The sequence below is a fragment of the Apis mellifera genome, linkage group LG12 (assembly GCF_003254395.2).
Source record: "Apis mellifera strain DH4 linkage group LG12, Amel_HAv3.1, whole genome shotgun sequence".
Classification (NCBI taxonomy): Eukaryota; Metazoa; Arthropoda; class Insecta; order Hymenoptera; family Apidae; genus Apis; species Apis mellifera.
This window is the reverse complement of record NC_037649.1, coordinates 930,183-957,736: the sequence shown is the minus strand read 5'-3', so window position 1 is coordinate 957,736 and position 27,554 is coordinate 930,183. Positions and strand designations below refer to the sequence as shown.

At 33.1% G+C, this 27,554-nt stretch overlaps 1 protein-coding gene and 2 long non-coding RNA genes across 4 annotated transcripts; 1 reads left to right on the top strand and 2 right to left on the bottom strand.

The window, feature by feature from the left end:
* Nucleotides 1–686: 686 nt before the first annotated feature.
* LOC102656170 (protein atonal) lies at nucleotides 687–2,361 on the bottom strand. Its single transcript, XM_006558315.3, has one exon. The coding sequence runs from the start codon at nucleotides 2,007–2,009 to the stop codon at nucleotides 1,197–1,199; it is 813 nt and encodes a 270-aa protein (XP_006558378.1). The 5' UTR covers nucleotides 2,010–2,361; the 3' UTR covers nucleotides 687–1,196.
* Nucleotides 2,362–22,810: 20,449 nt separating this feature from the next.
* LOC100577737 lies at nucleotides 22,811–26,041 on the top strand. Of its 2 annotated transcripts, none has more exons than XR_001705292.2 (5): nucleotides 22,811–23,515; nucleotides 23,680–23,832; nucleotides 23,933–24,147; nucleotides 25,122–25,429; nucleotides 25,594–26,041. It is a non-coding gene; the product is annotated as an uncharacterized LOC100577737 (long non-coding RNA). The 2 variants fall into 2 exon arrangements; XR_407815.3 differs by having other exon boundaries at nucleotides 23,680–23,847.
* LOC107965385 lies at nucleotides 25,094–25,722 on the bottom strand. The gene is made up of 3 exons (XR_001705294.2): nucleotides 25,631–25,722; nucleotides 25,376–25,549; nucleotides 25,094–25,279 (listed from the first exon to the last, which is right to left on the bottom strand). It is a non-coding gene; the product is annotated as an uncharacterized LOC107965385 (long non-coding RNA).
* Nucleotides 26,042–27,554: the final 1,513 nt, after the last annotated feature.

The following is a 27,554-nucleotide window of genomic DNA, read 5'->3' as shown; positions in this document are numbered from 1 at the left end:
ACACGTAATATTGACTCTAGCCAAATAGTGTTAATCGTCAAGATGACATCTTTCGTTCCCTTTTCTTTGCTCCTTTAACCGTGCTAATTAAATGTAGCAAATATACTGGTACTAGACTCAGAATATATGTCGATAATGTCGTTCTTTTATTTATCGGTAAAATCGATAGAACGTTCTTCTCCAACACGCGTCGTAAATATATTGCGTAATTCAATTATCCGTCCAACGATCGAATATCTTTGAAGAAAGGAACAATCGAAAGAAATGGAGCGGGATGGAACTAGGAAAGAATCAAAGGTGAAAAGGGAGGGGAGGGGAAGGGAGAAGAGTCATCGTCAAAGAAAGGAGGCTGCAGGTTCTCAAATTGCAATGAAACCCGGCACCGACGCGTCGCGTGGGTTTCGTATGACGACCAGACCACCGATGACGATGCTGTTTTTCTTTCGCCCCGAATATTACTCTTCATCCCTTACGATACAAACTTCGATATTTAGAGGAAACTGTAAACCAAATTACGTGTACGGTGTAATTTTATTCTTTCCATAAATGAAAGACACGTTTTTTTTTCAACTCTCCGAATATTTCGATATTCTTCTCAGGAAAGTGAGAAATTTCGCGGGGGGAAAGGATTATTTTGCAAATTCGAAAAGTTTATAAAATAATTATATTTATCGACACGTGGCCGTTTTTTTTTTCTTTTCTCTCAGTCTCAAAGAGCGCATTAATACATTTGTATAATACAATAAATTATATAGTACCTGACTTGGTCCTCTTTTTCTTTTTTTTTTCTTTTTTTTTTTTTTTATAATACATTATCTCGCTAAAAATCTACGCAATTAAAATATCTTACAACATTTACACAATGTCCTAGTATTTACAAAAAATTGTCTCCACGCTACGTTTCCATAATATGATAAATATTACAACGATAATATTTATGTTTTGTAGAAAAAAATAAAATAATAAACGAGGCGATACACAATTTTATAAGAATCATAAGACGAAATTCTGTAATTACAACTGTAAAAAATAATGTTTCCCTTGTTAATCTTGTGAAAATTTAAGAATTCAATACTCCTACTCTCAATTTCTTCACTGACACTCCGGTTCCTTCCCGGATCGTAATACATCATTGCCAAAGTTCGTCCGACACGACAATTCTCTCTCTCATCCCCTCCCCTACTGAAAAGGCGCGATTACTGCAACAGATCGTAAAGAGCCGTGATGTAGGACTGCGCCATCTGAAGCGTTTCGTATTTCGATAGTTGCCTGTCGTTGCCCAAAGAGGGAAGATACGCCCTCAACCTGTCGAACGCCTTGTTCAAATTCTGCATTCTCCTCCGTTCCCTCGCGTTCGCGGCCAATCTCCGTTTCCTCACGATCGTCGAGCTCACGTATTTCCCCCTTCTCCTAGCCACGCCGCTCCGGTTACCCCCGCTCCCGTCCATCCCCGACCCCACGTGATCCGCGCAGTCGCTCATCTCGGCCTCGTCCTCGCTGTCACCGTCCACGATCCCATCCGAGAAACTGCTACCGTTGCTGATCACGCTCCCTCTCGACGACTGCGCCTTCTCGTGCTCCGTCTCCGCCTCGGGATCCCCGTTTCCATCGGTGGAATCAGCGTCCATACTGTTCACCTCCTCCGTGCCGCGATTCATCGTCGCCGTACTCCTCCTCTTTGCCCCGTACCTCTTGTTCAACTCCTCCATCGAGCCTAGCAAACGGTAGGTGACTGGAGTGGTTACGGTCTCGGGCTCGGACGATATGGACAAAGTTGTGGCGGGACTAACCGAACGCAAGCTCGCGGTTGGACTCGGCGTGTGCCATCCATCGCTCCGGTTCCCGTCGTAAACGATGCACTGAGGTATCGAGATCGTGCTTACCGGTGGCAGGTCGGATTTGCTCTTCGAATAGGCGTAACTCGGTAAATCCAGATACGCGCAGGACACCACCTCGTCCTCCCTCGGTGGAAACATGTATCCGTAACGGAACATCTCTTGTAGCTCCATCTCACTTCTGCTGAATCTTCACTGTATTGTTTTTTCGTACTTTGAGAAGTAAAAGAGGAAGAAGAAGAAGGAAAAGAAACGAAACACAGGTTGCGCCTACACAGCGAGTAACGCAATTATATTTATAGCCGCGATATCGTACCTATATTTGTATATTATCGTGTCGCCGAGTTACGTTTGTTTTTAGATCCGGTAAACGGAATCGAATCCGCGGATTCGTGGTTCAAGGTTTTTCGAAACGAGGTTTTTCACACACTGGGTTGACACACGCCGACTCGGGCGTCGGGGTGATTCTAAAGTCGGCTGGCGCAGTGGCGGGGGATTTATGCGTTTTCGGAGCGAGGCACCCTCGTGCAGCACGTGCCGCTCGGCCAATCAGAGGCGGCCGCCTATCCCCACCGCTCGCGCGGCGAGGCAAAGCCGACCAGCCCCGAGCATGCGAGGGGCTAGGGCAACAGGTGGCATCGGCGCCTCCGTTCTTATACGATCATGTATAAAGTCGCACAGCTATTACCTTCGGTGACATACGCGAGCGTGTATTAATACGTATATACGGGAATATTAAGGAGCTCTATTCAATGCATATTACGCATACATCAACGTAAGCCGTGCGACCGTTTCTTTCTCGATCGAGGCGACATCAAGTACCTTATTTATCGAGATTTTTATCCGATGTAAAGAAGTAACGAGAGACGATTTCCTCGCTATAAATAATTAGCAGTATCGTGATGTAGAATTTCGTTTAAGATCGTGAAACGTAAGATGAGTTTCTTAAAAAGCAGAATATAACTCGCACGCTTTTTGGAAAAATTAAATTTATATAGATTAGAACAAGAGAAAAGCATTGAATACACAAAATTCAATTATGCACTTTCAATGATTGTTCAAAATTGTTGCCTCTGATCTCGATTTGTATATCTCTACAATTTAAATACAATTAATAAGAAAAAAAAAAGAATAGAAAAATGAGTATAATAGAAAAATAAAAAAAGGGATAAAATTAAGTTATTTAAAGAAATAATTATAATTCAGGGTACACGATTAAGCAATCTGAACGGGTAAAACGATCGGGTGAAGCGATTGTGGAATGAGGAACGCGGTCCAGCGCAAAACCTTGGGAAAAGAACGGATCGTATCTTGAAAAGGGTGCAAATACCTCAGGGGCGTAAGGTCCAGTTACATTTTTACTCGCTCAATTAGCGAAAACAGATAGGATAAAGTTTGCGGCGAGCACGAAGGTGGTCCGCAGCAACCCGATCTCTGTCATTCCCTTCGGACACGGCCGTCTTGGATTTCGGGATCGTCCCGCCATTCCCTTAAAATTCTTCCTAAGTAGCGACACGATAATCCTTTGCTCGAAAACCTTTTTTTTTTCTTTTTTCTTTTTTTTTCAGAAAAAAAAAAGAAGTACTCTTCGTACTCTTTCGATCTTCGTGTTTTCGAATTTTTTTTAAAAACGAGAAACGTCGATGATCGTATCTTTCTGTATTCTTTCTATACATCGAGATGGAAACTTTTAAAGGCAAAATTTTTTTTTTGATATAATATGATTTCTTATCGTTTTCATCGATAATCTTCAGGAAATAATAATGTTTCTCTTTACTATGGAAAAATAATTTTTGAATTTGTAAATTGAATTAGATATTTATCCATAATAAAATTAAACTTGACAAGAATAATAATTGGAACTATTTTTTTATTTCCATCGCCAAATGAATAATTAATATTTTTTTAAAAAAATTTTACAATTTTTCCTCTATTTAATTCGAAACAAATTTTAAAATCAAAGTGAAATTTTAATCTCCTCGCAATGCAAGGATATCAAGTTTCTGTCTTTTCTTTTTCATCATTAAGTGATAGTTTGATTATTAAAGTAGAATGAGCATGTAATTAATATGCTCGATGAAATTTGAATTAGATATTTATCTATAATAAAATTAAACTTGACAAGAATAATAGTTGGAACAATTTCAAAATAAAATTGTTTTATTATATTTTCAACATTAAATATACAAAAGACTATCTTTTTTATTTCCATCTAATGAATAATTAATATTTTTCAAAAAACTTCACAATTTTTCCTCGATATTAATTCGAAACAAATTTTAAAATCAAAGTGAAATTTTAATCTCCTGGCAATGCAAGAATATCAAGTTTCTGTCTTTTCTTTTTCATCATTAAATGATAGTTTGATTATTAAAGTAGAATGAGCGTGTAATTAATATGCTCGATGAAATTTGAATTAGATATTTATCCATAATAAAATTAAATCACTTAACAAGAATAGTTGGAACAGTTTCAAAATAAAATTGTTTTATTATATTTTCAACATTAAATATACAAAAGACTATTTTTTTTATTTCCATCGTCGAATGAATAATTAATAATTTTTTTTAATAAACTTTACAATTTTTCCTCCGTTTAATTCGAAACAAATTTTAAAATCAAAATCTTTTCTTTTTCACCATTAAGTGATAGTTTGATTATTAAAGTAGAATGAGCGTGTAATTAATATGCTCGATGGAATTTGAATTAGATATTTATCCATAATAAAATTAAATTTGACAAGAATAATAATTGGAACAGTTTCAAAGTAAAATTGTTTTATTATATTTTCAACATTAAATATACAAAAGACTATCTTTTTTATTTCCATCGCCAAATGAATAATCAATATTTTTTAAAAAACTTTACAATTTTTCCTCCGTTTAATTCGAAACAAAGTGAAATTTTAATCTCCTGGCAATGCAAGGATATCAAGTTTCTGTCTTTTCTTTTTCATCATTAAGTGATAGTTTGATTATTAAAGTAGAATGAGCGTGTAATTAATATGCTCAATGAAATTTGAATTAGATATTTATCCATAATAAAATTAAACTTGACAAGAATAATAATTGGAACAGTTTCAAAATAAAATTGTTTTATTTTCAACATTAAATATATAAAAGACTATCTTTTTTATTTCCATCTAATGAATAATTAATATTTTTTAAAAAACTTTACAATTTTTCCTCGATATCGATTTAATTCGAAACAAAGTGAAATTTTAATCTCCTCGCAATGCAAGGATATCAAGTTTCTGTCTTTTCTTCTTCATCATTAAGTGATAGTTTGAAACGGATTATTAAAGTAGAATGAGCGTGTAATTAATATGCTCGATGGAATACATTTATTATTCTTTTTGTACATTATCTAAATACGTTCGCCATTTTCACGCGAGAAATATATATTCCTCCTCCTTCCTCCTAGGATTAGGATGTAATTTAAAAATTGATTGCTTCCATCTATTATCTTCTTGTTCCAGAACGGAACTGGGACGGAACTAATAATTAGGGCTACGAAATGCAAGCCTCGTCTCCGTCTATCCTTGCTCTATTCAACCATTCAACATTACCTTCCACCTTTTTCCTTACCTGCTTCCCCTCAACCATCCAACCCACTCTCCTATTCTGTATCTTGTCAAAACTTTGCTCGAGACTTGTATCTTCGATTTTTCTATCGATCAATTATTCAACAATTTCGAAACACGAGGAATTCTCGATCAATATAAAAGAGGCTTACAAATTTTTTAGTAAGGAATGGAAAAAAAAGTATGATAAAAAGATAGGAGGTAAAGTTTCGACGAGAAAGGAGAAGAGGAGGGAGGGAAAAAGGAAAGTGTGAGAAAGGAAAAAATGGATAACAACAGAAGGGATATATTCGTTGGAGGCAAAAATGATGGGAGGTGGGTCCGGCGTGGAGGATGCGCCCTGGGCGTGAGCCGAGTAATTAAATACAAAGTGCGCTCATTTGTGAGGCCAGTGGCAAATAACATGTTATCCGACCAGTGGTAATTTATGAGAATTATTGCCGCGCGATGCTTATTCCGTCTCGACCCTCCACGAAGCTCGAACGAATATATCTGTACAAAGGAATTTTATATATATATCTGGGTCCATTCAATGAATATGTATATCTGTAAGGAAATAGAGACGTTTCGCAGGGTGGACGAAGGAATGCGGGGATCTAATTACCATTTACTCCTCCTCCGTTCTTCCCTTTCTCAAGATTTTCCATCTTATTAATAATTCATCTGGAAAGAAATATTGGAGAGAGATTGATTTTTTTTTTCGAGAAAATTCTTGGTATAGTTTTAGGATTACATTCTATTTCTATTTCGTGCGACACGTGGCCGGTATATTGGCCACCAACGAATCTATCTTTTTGCTTTCGTTTCACCACCCTCGAGACGCGAGGGTAAAAATATCACATCGTAAAATAACTTTATTCCGTTCTGGTTTCCTTACTCCGTTTGAACTTACCGCCACGCCGCCTAGTTATTTGAGCGCCCTCGAGAGGGGATATGTATACCATTTTCGAGTGGGTAATCGGTAATCAGTCGCCCGATTTCAAAGAAAAGGGACACGAGTCACAGATAAAGACCAGTTTCTTCGGAAGTGACTTCGGTTTTTCGGGCGAGCCGCGCTTCTGACCGCACTGAAAATCTATATAGGCAAGCTTTGTTGTTTGTTGGCAGATTTTTACGGTTTCGTAGAAACCCTTTGCTCCTTATTTATACACAAATCGCGTTCTTCCTTCGTTCTTTGGCTCGTTATTCCTTTATGCAATCGTCGCAGTTATTATTCTCATATGTTTCACGTGGAAGTGGAAGAAGTATGATCTTGAATGATATAATATAGTCTTTAGAGTATGATCAAATGTGGATTCGAAATCTTTTATTTTACAAAAAGTATTTTATGAATTTATGAACGTGTTGAAGAAATTGAATATTAATCAGTCTGATCAAGTACTCGCTTATTATATTAGATGGTAAATAAATTAAGTAGTAAATAATAAAATTAGGATAGTAAATAAACTTGATGTTGAAGAAATTGAATATTAATCAGATAATCTGATCAAGTACTCACTTATTGTATTGGATGATAAATAAATTTGATGTTGAAGAAATTAAATATTAATCAGATAATCTGATCAAGTACTCACTTATTGTATTGGATGATAAATAAATTTGATGTTGAAGAAATTAAATATTAATCAGATAATCTGATCAAGTACTTGCTTATTATATTTGATGGTAAATAAATTTGATGTTGAAGAAATTGAATATTAATCAGATAATCTGACCAAGTACTCGCTTATTATATTGGATGATAAATAAATTTGATGTTGAAGAAATTGAATATTAATCAGTCTGATCAAGTACTCGTTTATTGTATTGGATGGTAAATAAATTTGACGTTAAAGCTAAAAATTGGAAAGGCAAATAAGCTTATCTTCTTCTTTGGCAGAAATTATTATTCCTTTATGGTTACTCTATCATGTTTTCTTCTATACATTTGATATGGAAGTTGAAGTATAATCTGAAATGAAATTGACACTTGCGCTTGAATTTGAACTTTTATTTTTCAAAAAATATTTTATGAATTTATAGTGCGATGTGCTAAGTAAATTGCTTTTGAATAAGGACAAATAATCTTCTCCAAATTACTTCCAATTTTTAACAAAATTATTTTCTCTCTAATTTAAATATTTCCTGGACAAAATATGAAGATAAATAATTTTGGAGGATAAATTTTACAAAAACATTTGTAAAAAGTGTTGGGAGATTAAATATGGATTTGAAACCTTTCATTTTTCAAAAAATATTTTATGAATATATAATACAATGTGCTAAATAAATTGCTTTTGAATAAGGACAAATAACCCCCTCCAAATTCGTAATATTATTTTATTCGACTTTTAACAAAATTATTTTCTCTCTAATCAAGTATACATTCGAATTACGAATATTACATTGGAAGATAAAATAATGAGAAAATATAGTATAGTTTAACGAATATGTAATTTAATTTCTTCCTTTTTTTAGTAATCACTTCATGATTAAATATGGATTTAAAAATTTTTATTTTCCAAAAAATATTTTACGAATTTATAGTACAACGTTCTAAATAAATTACTTTTAGCTAAAAAAGTAAATATATTTAAAATTAAAAATATGAAATAACTTCCTCCAAATTCGTAAAAACATTACTTCCCTCGACAAAATTATTTTCTCTCCAATCAAAAATTTCTCTTGACAAAAATTCCAGCAAAATTGGAGGATAAATAAGCATTTGATATAAAAAATTTTGGAAGATTAAATATGAATTTGAAACCTTCTATTTTCCAAAAAAATATTTTACAAATTTATAATAATAAATTATAAATATAATAATAAAATATAAAATTTATAAAATTTATAATGTTCTGAATAAATTACTTTTGAATAAGAACAAAAAACCTCTCCAAATTACATTAATTTCTCTAATCAAATATTCGCTCAATAATTGGATGATAAATAAATTTGACATTAAAATTAAAAATATGGACCCCCTCCAAATTCAGAAACATTACACAAACATTACCTTCGACAAAATTATATTCTCTCTAATTGAGTATTCCCTCTACAAAAATATGAACATTGGAGAATAAATAAACATTTGTAAAAAGTATTGAAAGTATTAAATATGAATTTGAAACCTTCTATTTACCAAAAAAATATTTTACAAATTTATAGTACAATGTTCTAAATAAATTACTTTTGAATAAGAACGAACAACCTCTCCAAATTACATTAATTTTTCTAATCAAATATTCACTCAATAAAAATACGAATAGTACATTAGATGATAAATAAATTTGACATTAAAGCTAAAAATATAGAATAACCCTCTCCAAATTCGTAAAAATATTATTTCCTTCGACAATATTATATTATATCTCTCATCGAATATTCCCTCTACAAAAATTGGTAAAAAGTGTTGAAAGATTAAATATGAATTTGAAACCTTTTATTTTCCAAAAAAATATTTTACAAATTTATAGTACAATGTTCTAAATTACTTTTATAATAAGAATAAGAACGAATAACCTCCCCAAATTATTTCTCTAATCAAATATTCATACTCAATAAAAATACGGTTAAATAAATAAAGCGATAAATAATTATTAATTAAAAAATAAAATAATATACGACAGTAATGTTAAATAAATTTTATTTTATTATTCACGATAAATGATTAAAAAAAATGTTCTAAATATTATAAAAATTTAGTTAAAAATATTATCGATTTTCTCGACGTAAGTATTGTAATATTACATTGGATGATAAATAAATTTGACATTAAACCTAAAAATATGGAATAACCCTCTCCAAATTCGTAAAAACATTATATGCTCTCTAATCGAGTATTCGACAAGAATATTAGAGCATCGAAGGGCGAATAAACATTGACACTAGGCGTAAAAATCGTGAAGCTTATCTCGAGTGGAGGGGAGTGCAGTTTTCATCTCGCCTTTCGTTTCGTTTCGGGTAGGTAATCTGGCCGCTTCGTAATAGTCGATGATGCTTAAACACGAATGGCGGCGGCGGCGGCGGCGGAACCACGTCACGGGTGCCCAGACCCCTGGAAAGGACAAAATGAGGAATTCGAAAGCGGAACCGGATAATGCGGTAATTGTATTCCAGGAATCGGTTCGGCACGCACAACTCCTTAACAAGCGAGCCTCCTCTCGACGCGAGCCTCCCCTCCCCCCTCCCCATCCTCCAGACACGGCAAGTTGGGGAGCAACCATAGTTGAGCAAACCATAGTTGATTGCGGTCGATAGACGCAACACACTGCGATCTATCTTTTTGATACCGCGCCAGTTCTTCTCATTTCGGAAGCACAGGTGTCAGACTCGCGGCTGTCACTTTCGAGCTGATTATCAATTACGATCCGCCAGGAAACTAGCCTCTCTTCCATTCTTAGATTCCTAGGAAACCTTTTCTCCTTACGTCTCTAGGAAATACGTAATTTAGAGAACGAATTCTGATCTCAGAAATATTATTATTATTCAACAAAATTTAGATTATCTTAAATTCGTAATCTCTGGTGTTGGAATCGTTTTGGAATGTTTTTTTCGATGAAATTCGATGAAGAAACTATTCTAATTCTAATCACTTTGATAAAAAGATAATCATCGATAACGAAAATTAAAATATACGTCGAACGAAATGGAAGAATAATTTGTATCGGTCGAGCGATCGTAGTTTGCGCAGATCGTACGCGCATCGTTAAGGACGTAATATATGTACGTATAATATGCGTCGAGCCAGCATCCTAATAAGATGGTAGTCTCGTAATTAACTTAAGCCTAATAGAGCGTTTAGTGGAAGATATCTTTGAGGTAGGTCCATTGTATTAGCATAAATCATGGAGGCAAATCTGTGGGGGCATCCTAGATGAGCAACAGTTTATCATAGTTCACAAATGAAGGGGTTACCACACTGTTATAAGTCGCTCGTAATTACGACCATGTCGATGTTTCAAAGGATTTTCCGCCGTGGCGGTCGCTAAGATTTTTCTACGCCGTCGATACCTGGATACCTCTGGGGAACAAAAGGAAAGGGCTGCGAGGAAGAAGGGGGAAAGAAAACTATCTTCTCGTAATATCGTGATATTAATATTTATATAAACAATACATCGAATATAATAACAATCTAATTGATACAATCGAGGGATTATTTCAATTTAGAAAATCGAAAATTTATGAATCAAATATTTATAATCGTAAATAATAAATTTCTTGTTAAAAATATACTCTTACGATGATATTTTAATAGGGAAAAAATAAAAGAAAGAAAATCGATCAATCTCGAAATATGATAAACAATTTCGAATTGATAAATATGAATTACGATTTATAACTCGTAATTATCCTTACTAGTTTTCGATCGTGAGAATATAAAATTCGGCAACATGGATCGATGCGGTTGAACCGGTAACGTGATACCGACCACGCCGCTTAATATTCGGTATAAAAATTGAATATAACGTTACCATTGATTATTGGTAAGAATCTGCATACAGAAGCTAACCAGTGTGCATCGGCTACCTGTGTGGTCCTGGAATATATAAAAAGTACATCTGCAGTGGTTTCCTCGAAGATTCGATACGAGATGTAATGTACGAGAATAAAAGGTACCTACATTATCCTACGAGTAATCGAAAGCGAAGCTCTCTCTCGTATCTTTGATTGATCTTCGTCTTTGCGACAATTTTACAATTTTATTTCGTCAATCAATATTTCGTACAAATTTTCTTGATAAATTCTGTATCAAACTCGGTGATTATCATTACGAGTACAAAGTAACAGTGATCAGTTTGTTCGAAGAAAAATTAATTTTCAACATGTCGCCTAACCTATAAATGCGCGTGGAGCGAATTGGATCGCGTAAAAAGGTAATAAAACTTTGTCGAAAAATATGCTTCTCGTGTCACCGCCCATTCCCTTCCACGGGATTTTGAGTCCAGGGGTAAAACGCGAAGGGATCGGTATTTGGATCCCACGAGATTTCACGGTACCTATTTCCTACGGCATATATATATCTGTGCTAGCTTCATCCGCTGCCCCATAAAACCCTCGTTTTTAGATTAAAATCGTTACGATGGGTATAAGCTGGTTTTCAGGTTTTTGGGCAAGGTTTTAATAATTACACGGAAAGGTAGTCACGGTTTTCTCTCTTTTTCTTTTTTTTTAAAAAAAGATTAAGAAACGAGGAAGAGGAGGAAGAGGAGGAGGAGATTCATATTAAGAATCTAATAGGTTACGAATGATTTACTGTAATAAACCAATGGTTCCAATTTTTATGGAAGTAAGTTTCAACTTTTATCGTAAATAATGAGAATCAAAGGATGGATACAAAACCGTAAGTGTTTGCTTTTCAAAAATTTAAACATATAATATTTTTATATTTAATGTCCTTCATAACACGTCCGCTTTTTATTAAATAAAAATAAGCAAGCTCTACAAGCGTGACAAACAGAATTATACGTATCCCCTGGCAAAATATCCTCTGTGAGGGGCCGAGCCTCTGGAAATCGCTCTGATTAACGTCAATGACGAGATAAATGGTCGAGGCTGGGATGGCTAACCTGTTGTAACAAACGTAACACAATGGTGACGCGATACGAAGGCGATTTTTGGCGCTTCGGTTCGAAAATATCGGGCCGAGGCAATTCAACGCCATAGAAATGCTAACACGCTTTTAAGAAATTATCAAAGAGAGCCGCTTTTGCCAATAATCTACCGTGTCGGATGGAAAAAGAAAAGGGAAGAAAAAAAAAAGGAAAGAGAAAAGAAAAAAAATACGTTATAGCCTCGCGTGCCAAGCGATTTCATCCTTGCGAAACTCTCAGAATGTTACAAATTTAGTATTTAAAACTCCCTCCCTTCCCTTTCCATGTTTATTTTTCCTCTTTTCCTCCTCCTCTCTCTCTCTCTCTCTCTCTCTCTCTCTCTCTCTCTCTCTCTCTCTCTCTCTTTATCTCTAAACAAAGATTCGATTCGCTTGTTGAATAATTTATGTAACTTTTTCGACAATTTTTATATAATTTTGATAATATTTTATGTTTATGATAATAATGTTTTTATTATGAGTGGCTCTATACAGATACAGAGACTTGTTAATTTTTATAATAGAATTAAAAGAATATTTGATCAAATAAAGTAACAAAAGAGAATTCTCGTTATTGAAGATTTCTAATTCTAGCTCGCTTATACACACAGAGGAGAAAAATCTTCGTGACAAGCGAAAAGTGAATAGTTAAATGTTCCAAATTATCGTTATATCATCCTCTGGTTCCGAAATCACTGTATTTATGCAAATAACCGCCGAAAGGAGCAAACAACTTATATTTCGGATCTCCATAATTTGAGCATAAATAATACAAACTCTCAATTCCTGTTATGCATAAACATTTCCTTAAAAATATCTTCAACAATCCAATTTCTATCGATTTTGATTTATTTCTTAAATTTTTTAACGCGAAATTTAACCAAATGTTGTTTTAAAAAAAGAAAAAAAAAGTTTCCAAAAATATTAACAACTTTTAATAGATAAATAATGAATAAATATATATTAAAACGTTAATAAATTTGACAAACGAATATATTTCCAAAACAAGTACAAACAAATTAAATATCGAATTGCAGGAAAAAAAATTCGAAAGAAAAATCCAAATAAATTCCAAAAAAAAAAAACTATTCATCCTATTCGTTCAAATCTCGAATGAATACGAACAAACACAATTTAATCGTAGCGTAATGTTTTTATATATTTTACGTGTTATATTCGTTCGAGAAGAGAAAAAAAAAAGAGAAATGAAACACCGAGTTGCGATTAAGATTAATAAATACCGTTGGGCGAATAAAAAGAATAAGAAAAAAAGAGGAGGAGGGAGGGGAGAAGGCGAAACACGATACGATTTCCGTGGGTATAAAGGTACGAAAGCTTGCCTCGCGTATTTAAAAAGCGTGACCGTAGAGCTGTTGAAGTGGTGGCGGCGGCAGTGGTGATGCTGATTATGGCAGACAACGATCGGAAGCAACTTAAGGGCGGGGAAACGGAATCGGGGACTAGCAGCACGCGCCAGCCACACGCCTCGAGTCTTCTTGGGCCTTTTGCCTTCATCCTCAGACACGTACACCTGGGACAGTTGGCAAGCGAGAGACAAAACCCGGGAATGTCTACACTAGACAGTGTCTGCCTTTCGTTCGACCAAAACTCGAGGAATCGAGGAATCGAATCGAGGAAGTCGAGGGTCGATTAAAAAAAAAAAAAGAAATACAAAAATAAATGCAAAAGCTTTAAACTAAAACAACAAAAAGAAAAAAAGGGATAAACAAAGAGAGAGGGATAACGAAATTTCTCACGAAATATCAATTCTCGTTTTCGTTTCCTTTAAGGAGAATCTTCTTCTTTAAGATGTATGGATATATAACAGGTTGATAAGGTGGAATGCGTTCATTCGTCGAGCTAATGGGGTTAAGATGGCTATTCTTACGAGAGGTAAAGTCAGTAATAACGGAAACGTCGTCACAGCGATCTTTTCGAGGATATACATGATTTCCTCGGATGGTAATTTGGCGGACGGTAGGTAGATTAAACCCTCGAGGCAGCGGGTGCAGCAGCCTGCTTACCGTATGCTCCCCATATGGCTCGTCCTCCCTCGAAAAAGCGACCCGCGTAGGCTCGAGCGCCTATATTCACCCTGCGCTGGCCCACCTTTCTCACTACCCTTTACCTGCGAATCGTTCTAATAGGTGCAACCATATTTTCACTACCGATGCACTGGATTATGCCAAATCACGATGTCATTTGTGGGACAAGGAGATCGGGAGATTCGATTTAGAGCAACCTAACCTCACACAATACGTGCAATATTTTTACTAGTGATGTATAGATTTGTATCGAAGCAATGTGTCATATCGTGGGATAGGGAAATTGGAAAATAAAAAAGAATCGTAATAAGTACAATCGTATTTTTACTAATGGTGTATAGAATTTGTATCAAAGCATTCGTACTATTCGTGGGAAATTAGAAGATAAAAAGAGAAAAGAGATAAAAAGATAATAAATGTAATCGTATGTTTACTAGTGGTATATTGAATTATATCGAAACATCATGTTATTCGGATATAAAAATTAAAAGATCAAAAGAGAATTTTTACTACTGATATATTGGATTGTATAAAGATTGTATCATTTATAGAATAAAAATATCATTAGATTCGATTTAGACGCATTGAGCAACCTAACCTCATACAATACGTGCAATATTTTTACTAGTAGTGTGTGGATTTGTATCGAAGCATGGTGCCATATCGTGGGATAGGGAAATTGGAAGATAAAAAATAATCGTAATAAGTACAATCGTATTTTTACTAGTGGTGTATAGAATTTGTATCAAAGCATTTGTATTATTCGTGGAGAAATTAGAAGATAAAAAGAAAAAAGAAATAAAAAGATAATAGATACAATCGTATGTTTACTAGTAGTATATTGGATTGTATCGAAGCATCGTGTTATTCGTGGAATATGAAAATTAGAAGATCAAAAGAGAATTTTTATTACTTATATTGGATTGTATCAAAGCATTGTGTCATTTGTGATATAAAAATATCATTAGATTCGATTTAGATGCATCGAGCAATCTAACCTCACAGAATACGTGTAATATTTTTACTAGTGATGTGTGGATTCGTATCGAAGCATGGTGTCATTCGTAGGAAATTGGAAAGTAAAAAAAAAAGAAAGAATCGTAATAGGTACAATCGTATTTTTACTAGTGATATATAGAATTTGTATCAAAGCATTCATACTATTCGAGGAATAGGGAAACTAGAAGATAAAAAGAGAAAAGAGATAAAAAGATAATAAATACAATCGTATGTTTACTAGTGTATTAGATTGTATCGAAGCATTATTCAGAATATGAAAATTAAAAGATCAAAAGAGAATTTTTATTACTTGTATTGGATTGTATCAAAGCATTGTGTCATTTGTGGTATAAAAATATTAGTAGATTCGATTTAGACGCATCGAGCAATCTAACCTTGCAGAATATGTGCAATATTTTTACTAGATGTATAAAATTTGTATTAAAACATGCATCACTCGTGGGATAAGAAAATTAAAAGATAAAAAGAATCGTAATAGGTACAATCATATTTTTACTAATGATATATTGAATTGTATCAAAGTGTAGTGTCATTTATGGGAGATTCGTTTCAATTATATTTCCTACTACTGATGATATCAAGTTATGTCAATTAAATATTCGATTTAGATGCAGTGAATAATCTAAATATGTGCAATCATATTTTAATATATCGAATTATGCCAAAACATGGCATGATTCTATTAAATTAGAAAGAAAAAAAAGAGGATCGATTGAGCATCGAAGTTAAATGCAATTTAACCTAACATAATCTATCTTTCACCTGCAAATTATTTCCTGTAATGAATAATACTTTATTTTCAACATGGATGCATTAGATTATTCCAAGTCGTTCTTGGAAGAAGAAAATTCAATTTGATTTAAATGCATCGAGTAAATTATAATAAATGCAACTATATTTTTACTGAATATTGATTATGAAAAAGCATTTGTGGGACAGAGAAAAGATCAAATTGAATAAGGGAAGTAAACTTAATCTAATCTAATTTATATAATAATAATAATAATAAATAAAATATTAAGTACAAAACTTGATTAAATTTTTCAGAAGATGACAATATACGAAACGACTTCCGTTTAAACGGAAACTATTATGGGAAACACTTGCTCGAAATCCTTCAAACACTTGTTCCCTGTATATAAATTATAATCGTAAATCGATCTGAGCCAACACAGGAAATTTAAGCAGTTCTCACGAATTAACGAGTAATTCACGATAACGTCTGACGAGAGACTATCCGAAAACAGCGCCGCCCACATCCGGAGGAGGTACTGTTGGTGATGGTGGTGCGATCAGGTTGATCAGTGATCGGTGTAACGTGTCGGTTTTACTTATATACTTAACTCGCATTTATCCAAAGTGATCTTGAACCTTTTATTGGGTATTCTTTATAAATTCTACGAAATTGTTTCGTTTCATAATTTCGGATAAACATTGAAGACCGTGTGAAATGGGACAAACATCGTGAAAATCGGTCCAATCTTTTTTTATTTTATTTTGATTTATCCTTTAGATAACAATAATTAAAAAGTAACGGATAATATGTAAATAAATCATATATTAGAAAGTTTAGAAAATTATATTTAAATCATAATCGTATCAGATTTGTCATCAGATGTGCTGATAGTCATATTAATTTTTAAAGCTTATTTTTTTATGTTGCAGACAAAATACAAATGAATTCGAAAAGAAACAAATTTGATGCGAATTTATGACTTTTTATACGATTTAAAATATAATTCTTTCTAATAAAGATCAATATAAAGCAAATAATTTTCTGCAACTAATTTTTACTACAAATTTTTCGATTTCAGAAATTATATAGAATTTCTATTAATTACCTCGTAACAACGAAATAAATATGAAAAAATCTACGAAACCAGTTAACAGAATTATATTAATTGCGAAGAATTAATTCTGCCTTTCTAAGGCAAAAGAAGAAAAATTGAAACCACGATTTTAACCTCGACTCTATCCATTACACTGTTCCCTTTCGAACGTTGTTTCTACGCGACAAATAGCTCGAGATGCGAATCGATGGAAGAAAAAAAAAAAGAACAAGGCCAAAAGAAAACCTGTGAACTGTCATTGGACAGTTTTTGTTCGAAAAAATAAATATCGCCTGATCCAATCTTTGGATAATACATGCGCGTTAAAATAGGTGCGAAGAGCCATCTCTGAGACAGCATAGCTGCGAAGATCGGCGAACGATTGTAAGATACTACTGCCTTTCTCTTTTTTCCTTTTTTTTTTTTTCCTCTACCGAACTACGCGCGCACTTTTCTACTTTTCTCTCCCTCTTTCTCTCGCGTGGGAATAGGCACGATCAGATCGTGGAGACAGACAGCATCGGATCTCGAATCTCGAGGAAAAAAAAGAGAAAGGGAAAAAAGTTTAAGGAAATTTAGTGGCGTCAGACTCTTGCTAGTGAGATATTCCAGTTAGCTGAAACATCGAACCACCAAAATCCACCGGCTTTCTATGGGAATGCATAGTCAATGAGACCGCGATGATGGCTCGCGATAAGATTCGACGAATTTCGCTTTACTCCTTCGTTCAATAAACTTTTACGCGATCGAGGAAGAACGTGGCTCTCGAAATTTGTCGCTTTCCAATAACGATTTTTATCGAAATTTATGTGGCATTAATAACAATTAAATGCTTCTTTTTGTATTGTAATTTTTAAAAATATAACATTCTTGCTAGGAGCTAGTTAGTTAATTGTCAAGTGTATTAATGTAACTCAACATATATGAAATCTTTGATAAATTTATCAAGGATAAAAGATTATTGTAAAGATTTTATCATGATAAAATTGCATAATTTTTTCACTTTTCTTTATAATATAATATTCTTTTCTCTTAATAAACAAGATCACGTCTTAAACTGACATTTAAAAGGATTACAAATTTTTCTATTTACAAATTTTCAATTGTTTTAGATTCGGTATTACCTTAATAACAGTGCCAAGATTCGGGATACCTGTCACTAATTCCAAATAATTTTCGAGCAACGCTTACAGGTGTCAACATTCTCGATGAGACATCCGACACCAATGTTCTTCTTGTTCTAAATAGACCGGGTGGTCCTCTCACCTCTTCTGATCCTATCTTTAGACGATCTCGGATCAGCTTCAACGACGAGCTTACTACTTACTAAAGCGGTACACGGATGAGAAGCGGATGACCGGGGTGAAATCGTCTGGGTGTAACATGGAAGAATTACAAGATGCCTCGCAACCATCCCTCGAATATTTGGGATCGTCGTGTGTGCACTTTTTGCGAAAGAGCTAACAAAAGTATCAATATTTCATCAATTACTCGATCTCAATAAATTAGAAAAATATTATATTATATTTTTATTTCAATAATATCACATTTTAGTATTAATTTAATCATCTTCTTGTCACAAACAATCAAACCTCTCAAAATGATATTGGATTTATCCTAATACCACTATTTATTATTATTGATTTGTCAAGCATAATATGTGTATCTTTTCACAAATTTCGTGAGATGAAATTTATCTTGGTTTTATCGAATACAACGATATTCCAGCGTCACGATTCACATACATGCACAGATACACACGTGTTGAAATATATTTAAGAGGGAGATGGGACGCTTAATTTTTACCCGATCACCGTCCATTCTCGTTTTCGAATTATTCTACCGCTTACCAGAATGTTTTTACAGCCTTTTACATTCTCATCGGTGGCGCAGCTATATAACCGTTTCGAGGGTCGTATTGTAAAGTCATGCCGGTCCCGAGCCGGTCACGTGCGCATTGAGCCATCAAGACAAATATATTGAGGAAGAGGCGGTACGCTTATTACAGGCGAACCTCCACTCTTTCTCGGCCACAAATCAAATAACATTTTCGTGTTGGTAACACAACCGAGACATGACGCTTTTTGTAAATCACATGCACACGAGATGACGTTACACGCATCGTGCAATAATTGTGCGTACGATTCGGAGGGGAGGGGGAGTAGGAATTCATTTGAACAGAGATGACAAACTCTCTCTTGAACAGTCGATTCAAAATTATCAAATTAATTAATTAAAAAAGTTTTGTAAATAATTGTAACTGAAAGACCAATCTGTTAATATCATTAAATTATCGTGGAAAAGAAATCATTGTTAAGATTCGATAATTATTTACTATCCAGGCTAATTTTTGTGTAAATTTTCAAATCTGAATAAGTCGATGTACATGAAAAGATTATTATCCATAGTTTATTACGCAAATTGCTTCACACTTGTAGCAGAAATTTTCAAAAAAAAAAAAAGAAAATTATAGAATAAGAACGAAGGGATGGGTTTTTAAAGGCAATCAGGACTACCTAGTTTTACACGATTCCCCTGGAAGGATGGACGAATGATATGGACGGTGAAGAAGGGATAAGCCAGAGGAGAAAATTATCCCGTCAGAGTGTAGAAGGTGAAACGTGTCTCACACTTGCGCGTGTCCGCCCACGCTTGCAACTCGTTACGACTCTTAAGAAATTCACAATACGCGTTTCGTGACCCTGTCAGCGTTTTACCACCTTTAGCATCTTTACATTGTAATCTGATGATAGCAGACCATTCCATAAACGTTAACTGGATTGGACTTTAACAAGATATCGCTTCTTCTTCTTCTTCTTCTTCTTGGTAAATTGTGTAAAATAAAGAAAAAGGTAGATCTTTTTTCATATCTAAATTTTTACGCGTCAATTAAGACACTGAATGAAAAATTGAAAAAATAATTTCTAATATTTTTTTGGAAAATCAATTATAAAATATGAGAAAGGAAATATTATTGATTATTGTAAAACATTGTATATATAATTTCGAAACGTTTGTTGTTAAATTAAGTGAAACTCGATCAAAAAGCGAAAAGTGTGATTTATAAGTTTGAGAGGGACTATCAATCGATTTAAAAATGGAGGGAGGGAGAAAACGATTACGGCGAATTTATACCACGAATCCTCCGCCTCCTGACGCATCTCCTCGGTCTCCTCGCTTAATCTAATAAAGCAATTAATAACTAATAACAACTTAATACGGCCCATCCTCGATAAAGTCCGTAATTACATACTCTTTAATTACGTGTATCCTGTGCACGATCGTGGCTCGGTGTTATTTGATTATCGTTCACGAGAGACCGTTCACGAATTAACGAAGAGGCGGTACTATTTGTTTTCGAGACGCTAAAACCTTGAGAGAACGGATAATTTATCGATGTTTGAACCTTGATCGGCGTCCGATCAACCGTTTAAAAATCCATATATCTAGCTAGGGGATCCAGTAGAGAAAGTACAGGAACGAGAGTTGAACTACTTAAAAATCTCTTATTGAAATTGAGTTACTTTTTCGTTTATAAAAAGATTTTATTCGATATATATATAAAGAATTATTTTTCTAATAATAAATTAATAATATTTCATTTATTGGATCGAGTTATAGTTTATTAAATTTACTTTCGAAAATAGAGGAAACGAATGTTTGCATAAATAATTTCTATTCCACCCTTCTCTCCAGACGAGTGGAGACTCACTGGAGAGAATAAAATAAATAGATCGATCATTCGATCCCGACGATACAGATTCGACGATAAAAAGAAAGAAAGAAAGAAAAAGAAGCACGCGATCCACGTGTAGGTATGCAACGATGCGGATTCCCTTCAAACAGGGGCCGGGATATAAAAATCCCCCGAAACGTGAACGTGCCGGTTCAACGTGACTCGAAGCACAACACTCAAGCACCCAGGAGACGAGTTCGATCGATTCTCCTTCGAATTTCTAGCCCGTACCCTATATATTTAGCATATCCCCCATAACTGACAGCATGTTATTTCACCAACAAATAATACGCAAGAACCATTGTGTATCCGGCGAAGAGCACTTGAGATTGGAGGGCACCCTTAAACGCTTTTAAATACACGCGGAACGGGTGGAAAGGGTGTTGGAGGGCGGCCAACGGAGAGAGAAAGAGAGGGAGGACAAGAGGGGTGAACGTAGAAAACGTGCGGTCTCGCTACCTGCTAAATTGCTACGAACGGCTACGTACTCAGGATGGAGCGAGAGAGAGAGAGCACTTTTTCTCTCGGGACTCCAATTATCGAAAGGTATTGCCGACGATGAGGATTTAAAACGCGGCTTATCTCTAATTAAAATTTTCGTAATCGATCGTGAAAAGATAATCGTGACTGTGAATGAAAATTTGCATTATTATTGATACGATAAAAAGAAAAAGTTTTTTTTTCTTTTTATTCGAAAAAACAATTTTTAACGAGATAAATAATGAGATTGGTGAGTTTTGGAAATTTGTGCAATCGTTGCTTGTCGAATTATTGCTTGGAAATCAGGACCAACGATCTCAGGACCATCGTTCGAATTTTGCTCGGCTTTAACCTCCCTTCCTTTTCTCTTCTTTTCTTCTCCCTTTCGGATCCTTCCACCAAGATTCTCTCTTCGTTTCCTCCTCTGCCTCCCTACGTCCATTCTCCTATTCTATCAAAACGGTTCCCACGACTTTCGACTGAAACTGAATTGCCAACGACTTTCTCTCCATCTCTTTCTTTCTTTTATAATATTACGCGTCACAAGATGAATCTTATTGAGGATTTATGGAAGATTAATTAATTAGAAAAGTGAATCCTTCTTCTGTTTCATTTTATTAAATGTATGAAATTATGATAAAATTAATTTTATTAATTAATTTCAAGATTTTCTATAAAGTACAATGTATATTTGAAAAATAAGGTAGAATTATTGTTCAAATTTTATTTCTTGTTCATTCAGTGATCTTCGATTTTATGCAAATCTAATTTTTCTTAATTCTTTAGCTATTGTCCCGAATGATACTCGAAATGATTTCCAGGCCAATGCTATACAAATCACCGGGACGGTTAGGGCCACCATGATTTCGAGATTATTTTCTACTGGCCGCTCGCTCGAGACTTCTGGAAATCAATTTTTCCCCCTCTGGCGCCAATTAACCAGAGTTTTCTCGACTTCGACGTAGGTCCGTAGGTGGAGAACGGTTTCAGACTCTGGGAAAGTTAATCGTTCCTTCCGTTTTCCTCCTCCGTGTAATCTTCGAATTCTTCGCCCCGATTACTCACCGCGCCAACGATAGCCATCAATTGCGATCGCGTTTGAAAATCTACCTTCTTTCCTTCTTTCTCTTTTTTAATTTTACTACGTAAATTGGAATTATAATTTTTCTCGAAATAATCGTCAAAAAAAGACACATTGCAAATACGTTGTTATCGTTTGTTCGTTTCGAAGCCCAATTTCGATTTCAAAAGATATTACACGATAATGGATATACCATACGTCTTAATAAAGCAATATTATTAATAGACATGGAAGGGTGGAAGTTTCGTGGAATTTATCCACGATATTTCTAATTTAGCCACCTATTCAATACGATGGGAATATTATAATCGGCTTATGTGCATTTAGCCGATCGAGTAGAGGAAAATGGTGGCTAAAACGCCTGTTGTTGTCATTTCTTTTTTGCTCTCTCTCTCTTTCTCTCTCTCTCTACTTTATTCCCTTTTCGAGAAATCGATAGGCAGTCGTTGCTCGACGAGATGAAGGGCTCACAAAAACCACGAAATCACGATAGATCGGCTAGTTAGGAGAGTTTTGATGAATCCTAATCTTGTGAAATATATGCGTGAATAACGAGGGAGGACAGGCATGGGACGGGGTCCGAATTAAAACATCCTTGTCGCCTCGCAAACTAGCGACTAGATGGCGCTAATGCCTATTAGTTAGAAACGTGATGCTCGCTATTACGGATCAATGTAACGTAATTTGGTCGGTTGCAATATAATATTTTAATATATCCGGTCGATTAATAAATTTGCATCCCCGTCTGATCTTCGTGAAATCAAATTTATTGTTACATTTATTTGTTTCTTGCAACTTCTTCTTCTTGTCGTTTATCTATATAAATTAATCGAGTATAGGTTAAGTATAAGTTTTATTTTGTTTTATCGACAATTGTTTTATAAGTGTAATGTGAATAAGCAAAGGATGTTCGAGTGCGGGTCTCATATTTTTTTTAACTACAAATGTTGTGAAATTTCTTTCTAAAAATATATATATATAATAATGATACGATACTTAATAATAGCTATACATAATCGATGATTGTCGGTAAATTACGGAACATCAAAGAGAAGGAAGCTAAAAAAAAAAGAAAAAAAGAAAAAAGAAAAAATGAAACAATCGTGCTTTCTTTTTGAAAACAATCCATTGAATATAAGCGTTACAATGGACCTTCTGCCCGGCTAAAGAGTCCTCATAAAACAACAGTTCATCCAAACCGGAGAAAAAGATTATCGAAGAAGAGGGAAGAAAAGGAGAGGAGAGAACTGCTACAATATAACAATATGGCACCCTCCTGTGTGATCGAGTGCCTCTTCGATTAAGAGTGAAATTTCATTTTCCTCCTACTGTTAGGTCGCTACCACGCTTTCAATTTTCACCCATTATCTTATTATTTCATTATAATAATGATCAATTAATTTTCAAAGAAGTAAATTGTTAAAAGACAATTAGAAATATAATAAAATAGAAATAAAAAAATGTGTATTGTTACATTGAATAATTTATTTTATTTACAGAATCAAATTCTATCAATTATTTAAAATTCCTATTCGTTGTGAGCGACTACAAATCATCTAAGATGATTAATTAATAATTAATTTGGACAATCTTTTTTTCTGCATCGTATAATTTAAATTATACAAATGTTAATAAAAAGATCAATGACTTGGGTACTTTTATTTTGTGTAATAAGATTACAATTTAATATAACCAATTATTATATCAAAAAATACATTTTTCAAACTAATATTTCTTTTCTTTAATCAACAGCTAAAAGCAACAATTTTTCAAATAATTCTCTTGTCCTCCACTGTTGTTATTCATTTTGTGTAACAAGTCGTAACACAAAATTTGAAAATTCAGTTGGTACGAGGATAAGAATATCTCTATCGCAAAATGAATTCAAAGAAAAAGGAAAAAAGAAAAAAACCACCGTTAAATTCCACCACGAGAGATGTATACATACGTGCAACATAAATTACATGGTGCGCATTGACGACCTGGCGCCCCACATTCTGACGCTTGCCAAATTTCAACGTTCAACGAACAGTCTCCCCCCTCCCGATTCCCAATGATTATCCACTTAAATCCTCGCGGAGTCGCGAGTAATTATGCGAGGGTGCGAGGGTCAATTTGATAATTGCATTATTCCGTTGCAAATAATTACCACCTTTCCTTGCCAAATGCAAATCGTTCCAGAAGAATTTTCTGCATTCCTCCACTCTTAATTTGTACAAACTGATCCCTAATTCCTAATTTCCTTTCGATAATTATACGATTATTGAACATAGCTTAAAATAATTAATAAATTCGAACGATATAAATCTATCTTCACTTTTGCCTCTCCAATGATTGATATATTCAATTTTAGACTTTGTACAAGTGATTATTAAAAATATTTGTATTATAATAATCAAAAATTATAATGTATTTATTAAAATTTTGTAGTTATATTTGTATGTATAAATATATCATAGATAAATTTATTAATTTAATTAAATAATAAGAAAATATTTATACATATGAAGGCAAAATTGAAAAGTTGAAATGTAATTACAAAATGATTTTTAATTATTTGTAATGAATATTTGTGCATATCCATATATTTTAGAAATTTGTTTCTTACATATAAAGATATTTCAAGATTGGCTTGTTTATTAAAATATTAGTATCATAGATAAATTTATTAGTTTAATTAAATAATAAGAAAATATTTATACATATGAAGGCAAAATTGAAAAATTGGAATATAATTACAAAATGATTTTTAGTTATTTGTAATGAATATTTGTGCATATCCATATATTTTAGAAATTTGTTTCTTACATATAAAGATATTTCAATATTGGCTTGTTTATTAAAATATTAATATTTTTAAGTAAAATATTTATTATATATATATTTTTATAACGCGTAAAATTTGGAATCATATAGCATGACACTTATACGTTTATTTTAGGTATAATGTATATGTATAGTATATTAGTAGAAAGAATGAAAAAGCAAGTAAGACCAACTGCCTTCGTCTGAGGTTAAAGAGGGGAGAAGCACGCGTCTGCCACGCTCCCAGTGTACACACCTGGGACCAGTTGGCTAGCGAGAGAAATCTTTTTCACCCTAAATACAAACAATAACCAATTATTAACAAATTACAACTGTAAAATTGGAAATATTTTGGAAACGTAGAAACGAAAAATCATGATTTGAAATTACTTTTTAAAATAAACAAAGGGATATTCCATTTTGTCCATGCGATCTTGCAATCTGGTAAGAAGTGATGATTGAAAGTTTCTTAATAAATCTATAACTATATGCACAAATTAATGACAAGTTTGAAATTCGTTGAACTTAAAAAAATATAACTATAAATAATCTTTTATATTTCATCTGCAATCAGTTTTACAAATATTAATTTCAATTTCTCTCCACAGGTCATTTTCAAAAATATTAAATCAACAGGATGAATACTTTGTTTTTCCACTTTTGTATATAATAAGGTTTGAACGAACTCCTATAATTACGTGACGAAGGAAGTAAAATTATTCGAGCGAATGTCCTTTCAATTTCAATGGAAGTCTTCCACTGAAAGAGCAACCGCTCGAAGTTCCTTCCTCCACAGGTTTCAAAGACGTTCAACACTAAAAATACATTGAAATACTATAAATATTTAATTATTTATTACACTATATGATATAATTCTTCACAAATAAAAGAAGGAAAAACTTTTTATATTTTAATTCAATTATTTTTATTTATTTTTATTCTCAATCCTACTATTTCAATAATAATACCTCTTTTTCTTTTCTATTTTTAAAATTATTGACTTCAAATTCGAGAATAATCATTTCACCATCCGGATATTTATCTCGAATCATTCTCAATTATATTAAAGTATAGCATCTGGTTTTTCACATTATAATAGTTGATCCCACAGTATATGGTGGTCTGTTTCCTCAAGTATTAAAAAAGAAAACATTCTTCCAATAAAAATAAAAAGATATCTGTGTACAATTCAATCATTGTATATTGTAAAAAAAAATAATAAACGAGTTTATGATTGTATTAATAAATAATAATATTATTGTCAAAAATTTGCTAATAGTAAATTAATTATACTTTTCTAATTTGTCTTTTAAAATTTTATGAAAGGAAATGCCAATACCAAAATTAGAAAATGCCGAAAACATAGGGCGACGCAATGCTTGACTATAAAGAAGAAAATCGAAACAAACGAACCGCCTATTGGACGCCCTTTGAGACAAGTAAACAAAAATGCCGACAGGAAACTGAAACTAAGCTGAAAACTCGGAATTAAATTCGCATTAATCACATCATATCTTCCGGTTTATTTTCAAATACTAATTTATTTGAAATAAACAATAAATTTATATATATTCTATTTTATACAAGATCTTTAATTAATATAAATTATTTATTACATACCCATCTATTTTTAATAATAATTTTTAAAATTTAAAATATTACAATTTATGGGATAAAATTTAAAATTTAATATTTTAAAATAAATTATTATCTACCTACCTAATTAAAATAATTTGATAATTTTTAACAATTTCTAGCAAGTATATCATTATAAGCATCATTCGTAAGATCGATCCAAATATTTATTATAATTTATTAATATACCTTTTTCAGGAATATAAAATATAATATTTTTATTATAATAATATTTTCTGTCTCTTCGTTATCGATATTAAAATTTGTATTATAAATTTATATCATAAAGTCAAGTTAATCGGAAGTATGTGCATTTTTATATAGTTTTTATGGAGATATTAACGAAGCTGCTTTGAGTAAGAAGCTATATTAAAAAAGGAAATAAAAATGGGCAGCAGGTTGGTGCCGGTTTTGGCGCTCTCTAAAACGCCTGAACCGATGATCATATTCCAGATAACCTGGTTAACCCCTCTAGCCCGTTATTATAATATTTGCCAACCCAAAATATAGTAATTGCTTATTTGCTCGAGCCCAATTACCACAACATACTTACATCCATGAATTTTTCGTTCTATACGCGCAGGATAGCTGAGAACGTTTTTATTATTCATTTTAAATGTCTAGATCGCACTGGTTGTACGATTATATGCATATCGAAGATAATGCATATAAAATATTTTTAGTTTTATTTAATATTATTGTCATTGTTGAAAATAATTTTTATTCTCAGCGTATATAAACCATCAGTTTTTAATTTTTTTATATATTATATCTAGAAACGATGAGAAGATGTCAATTTATCGATACAGAATAATATTTTTTTATTATTGTTATTATTTTTAAACAACTCTAGATCTCTAGAACTGTATTTTTGCTATATAATCTTAACGATATAATGATTTGATTTAAAATAAAATAATTTTAACAATAATTG

Bases quoted from the DNA above. Each gene is read 5' to 3' on its own strand.
- LOC102656170 (XM_006558315.3), bottom strand. From the start codon at position 2,009: ATGGAGCTACAAGAGATGTTCCGTTACGGATACATGTTTCCACCGAGG.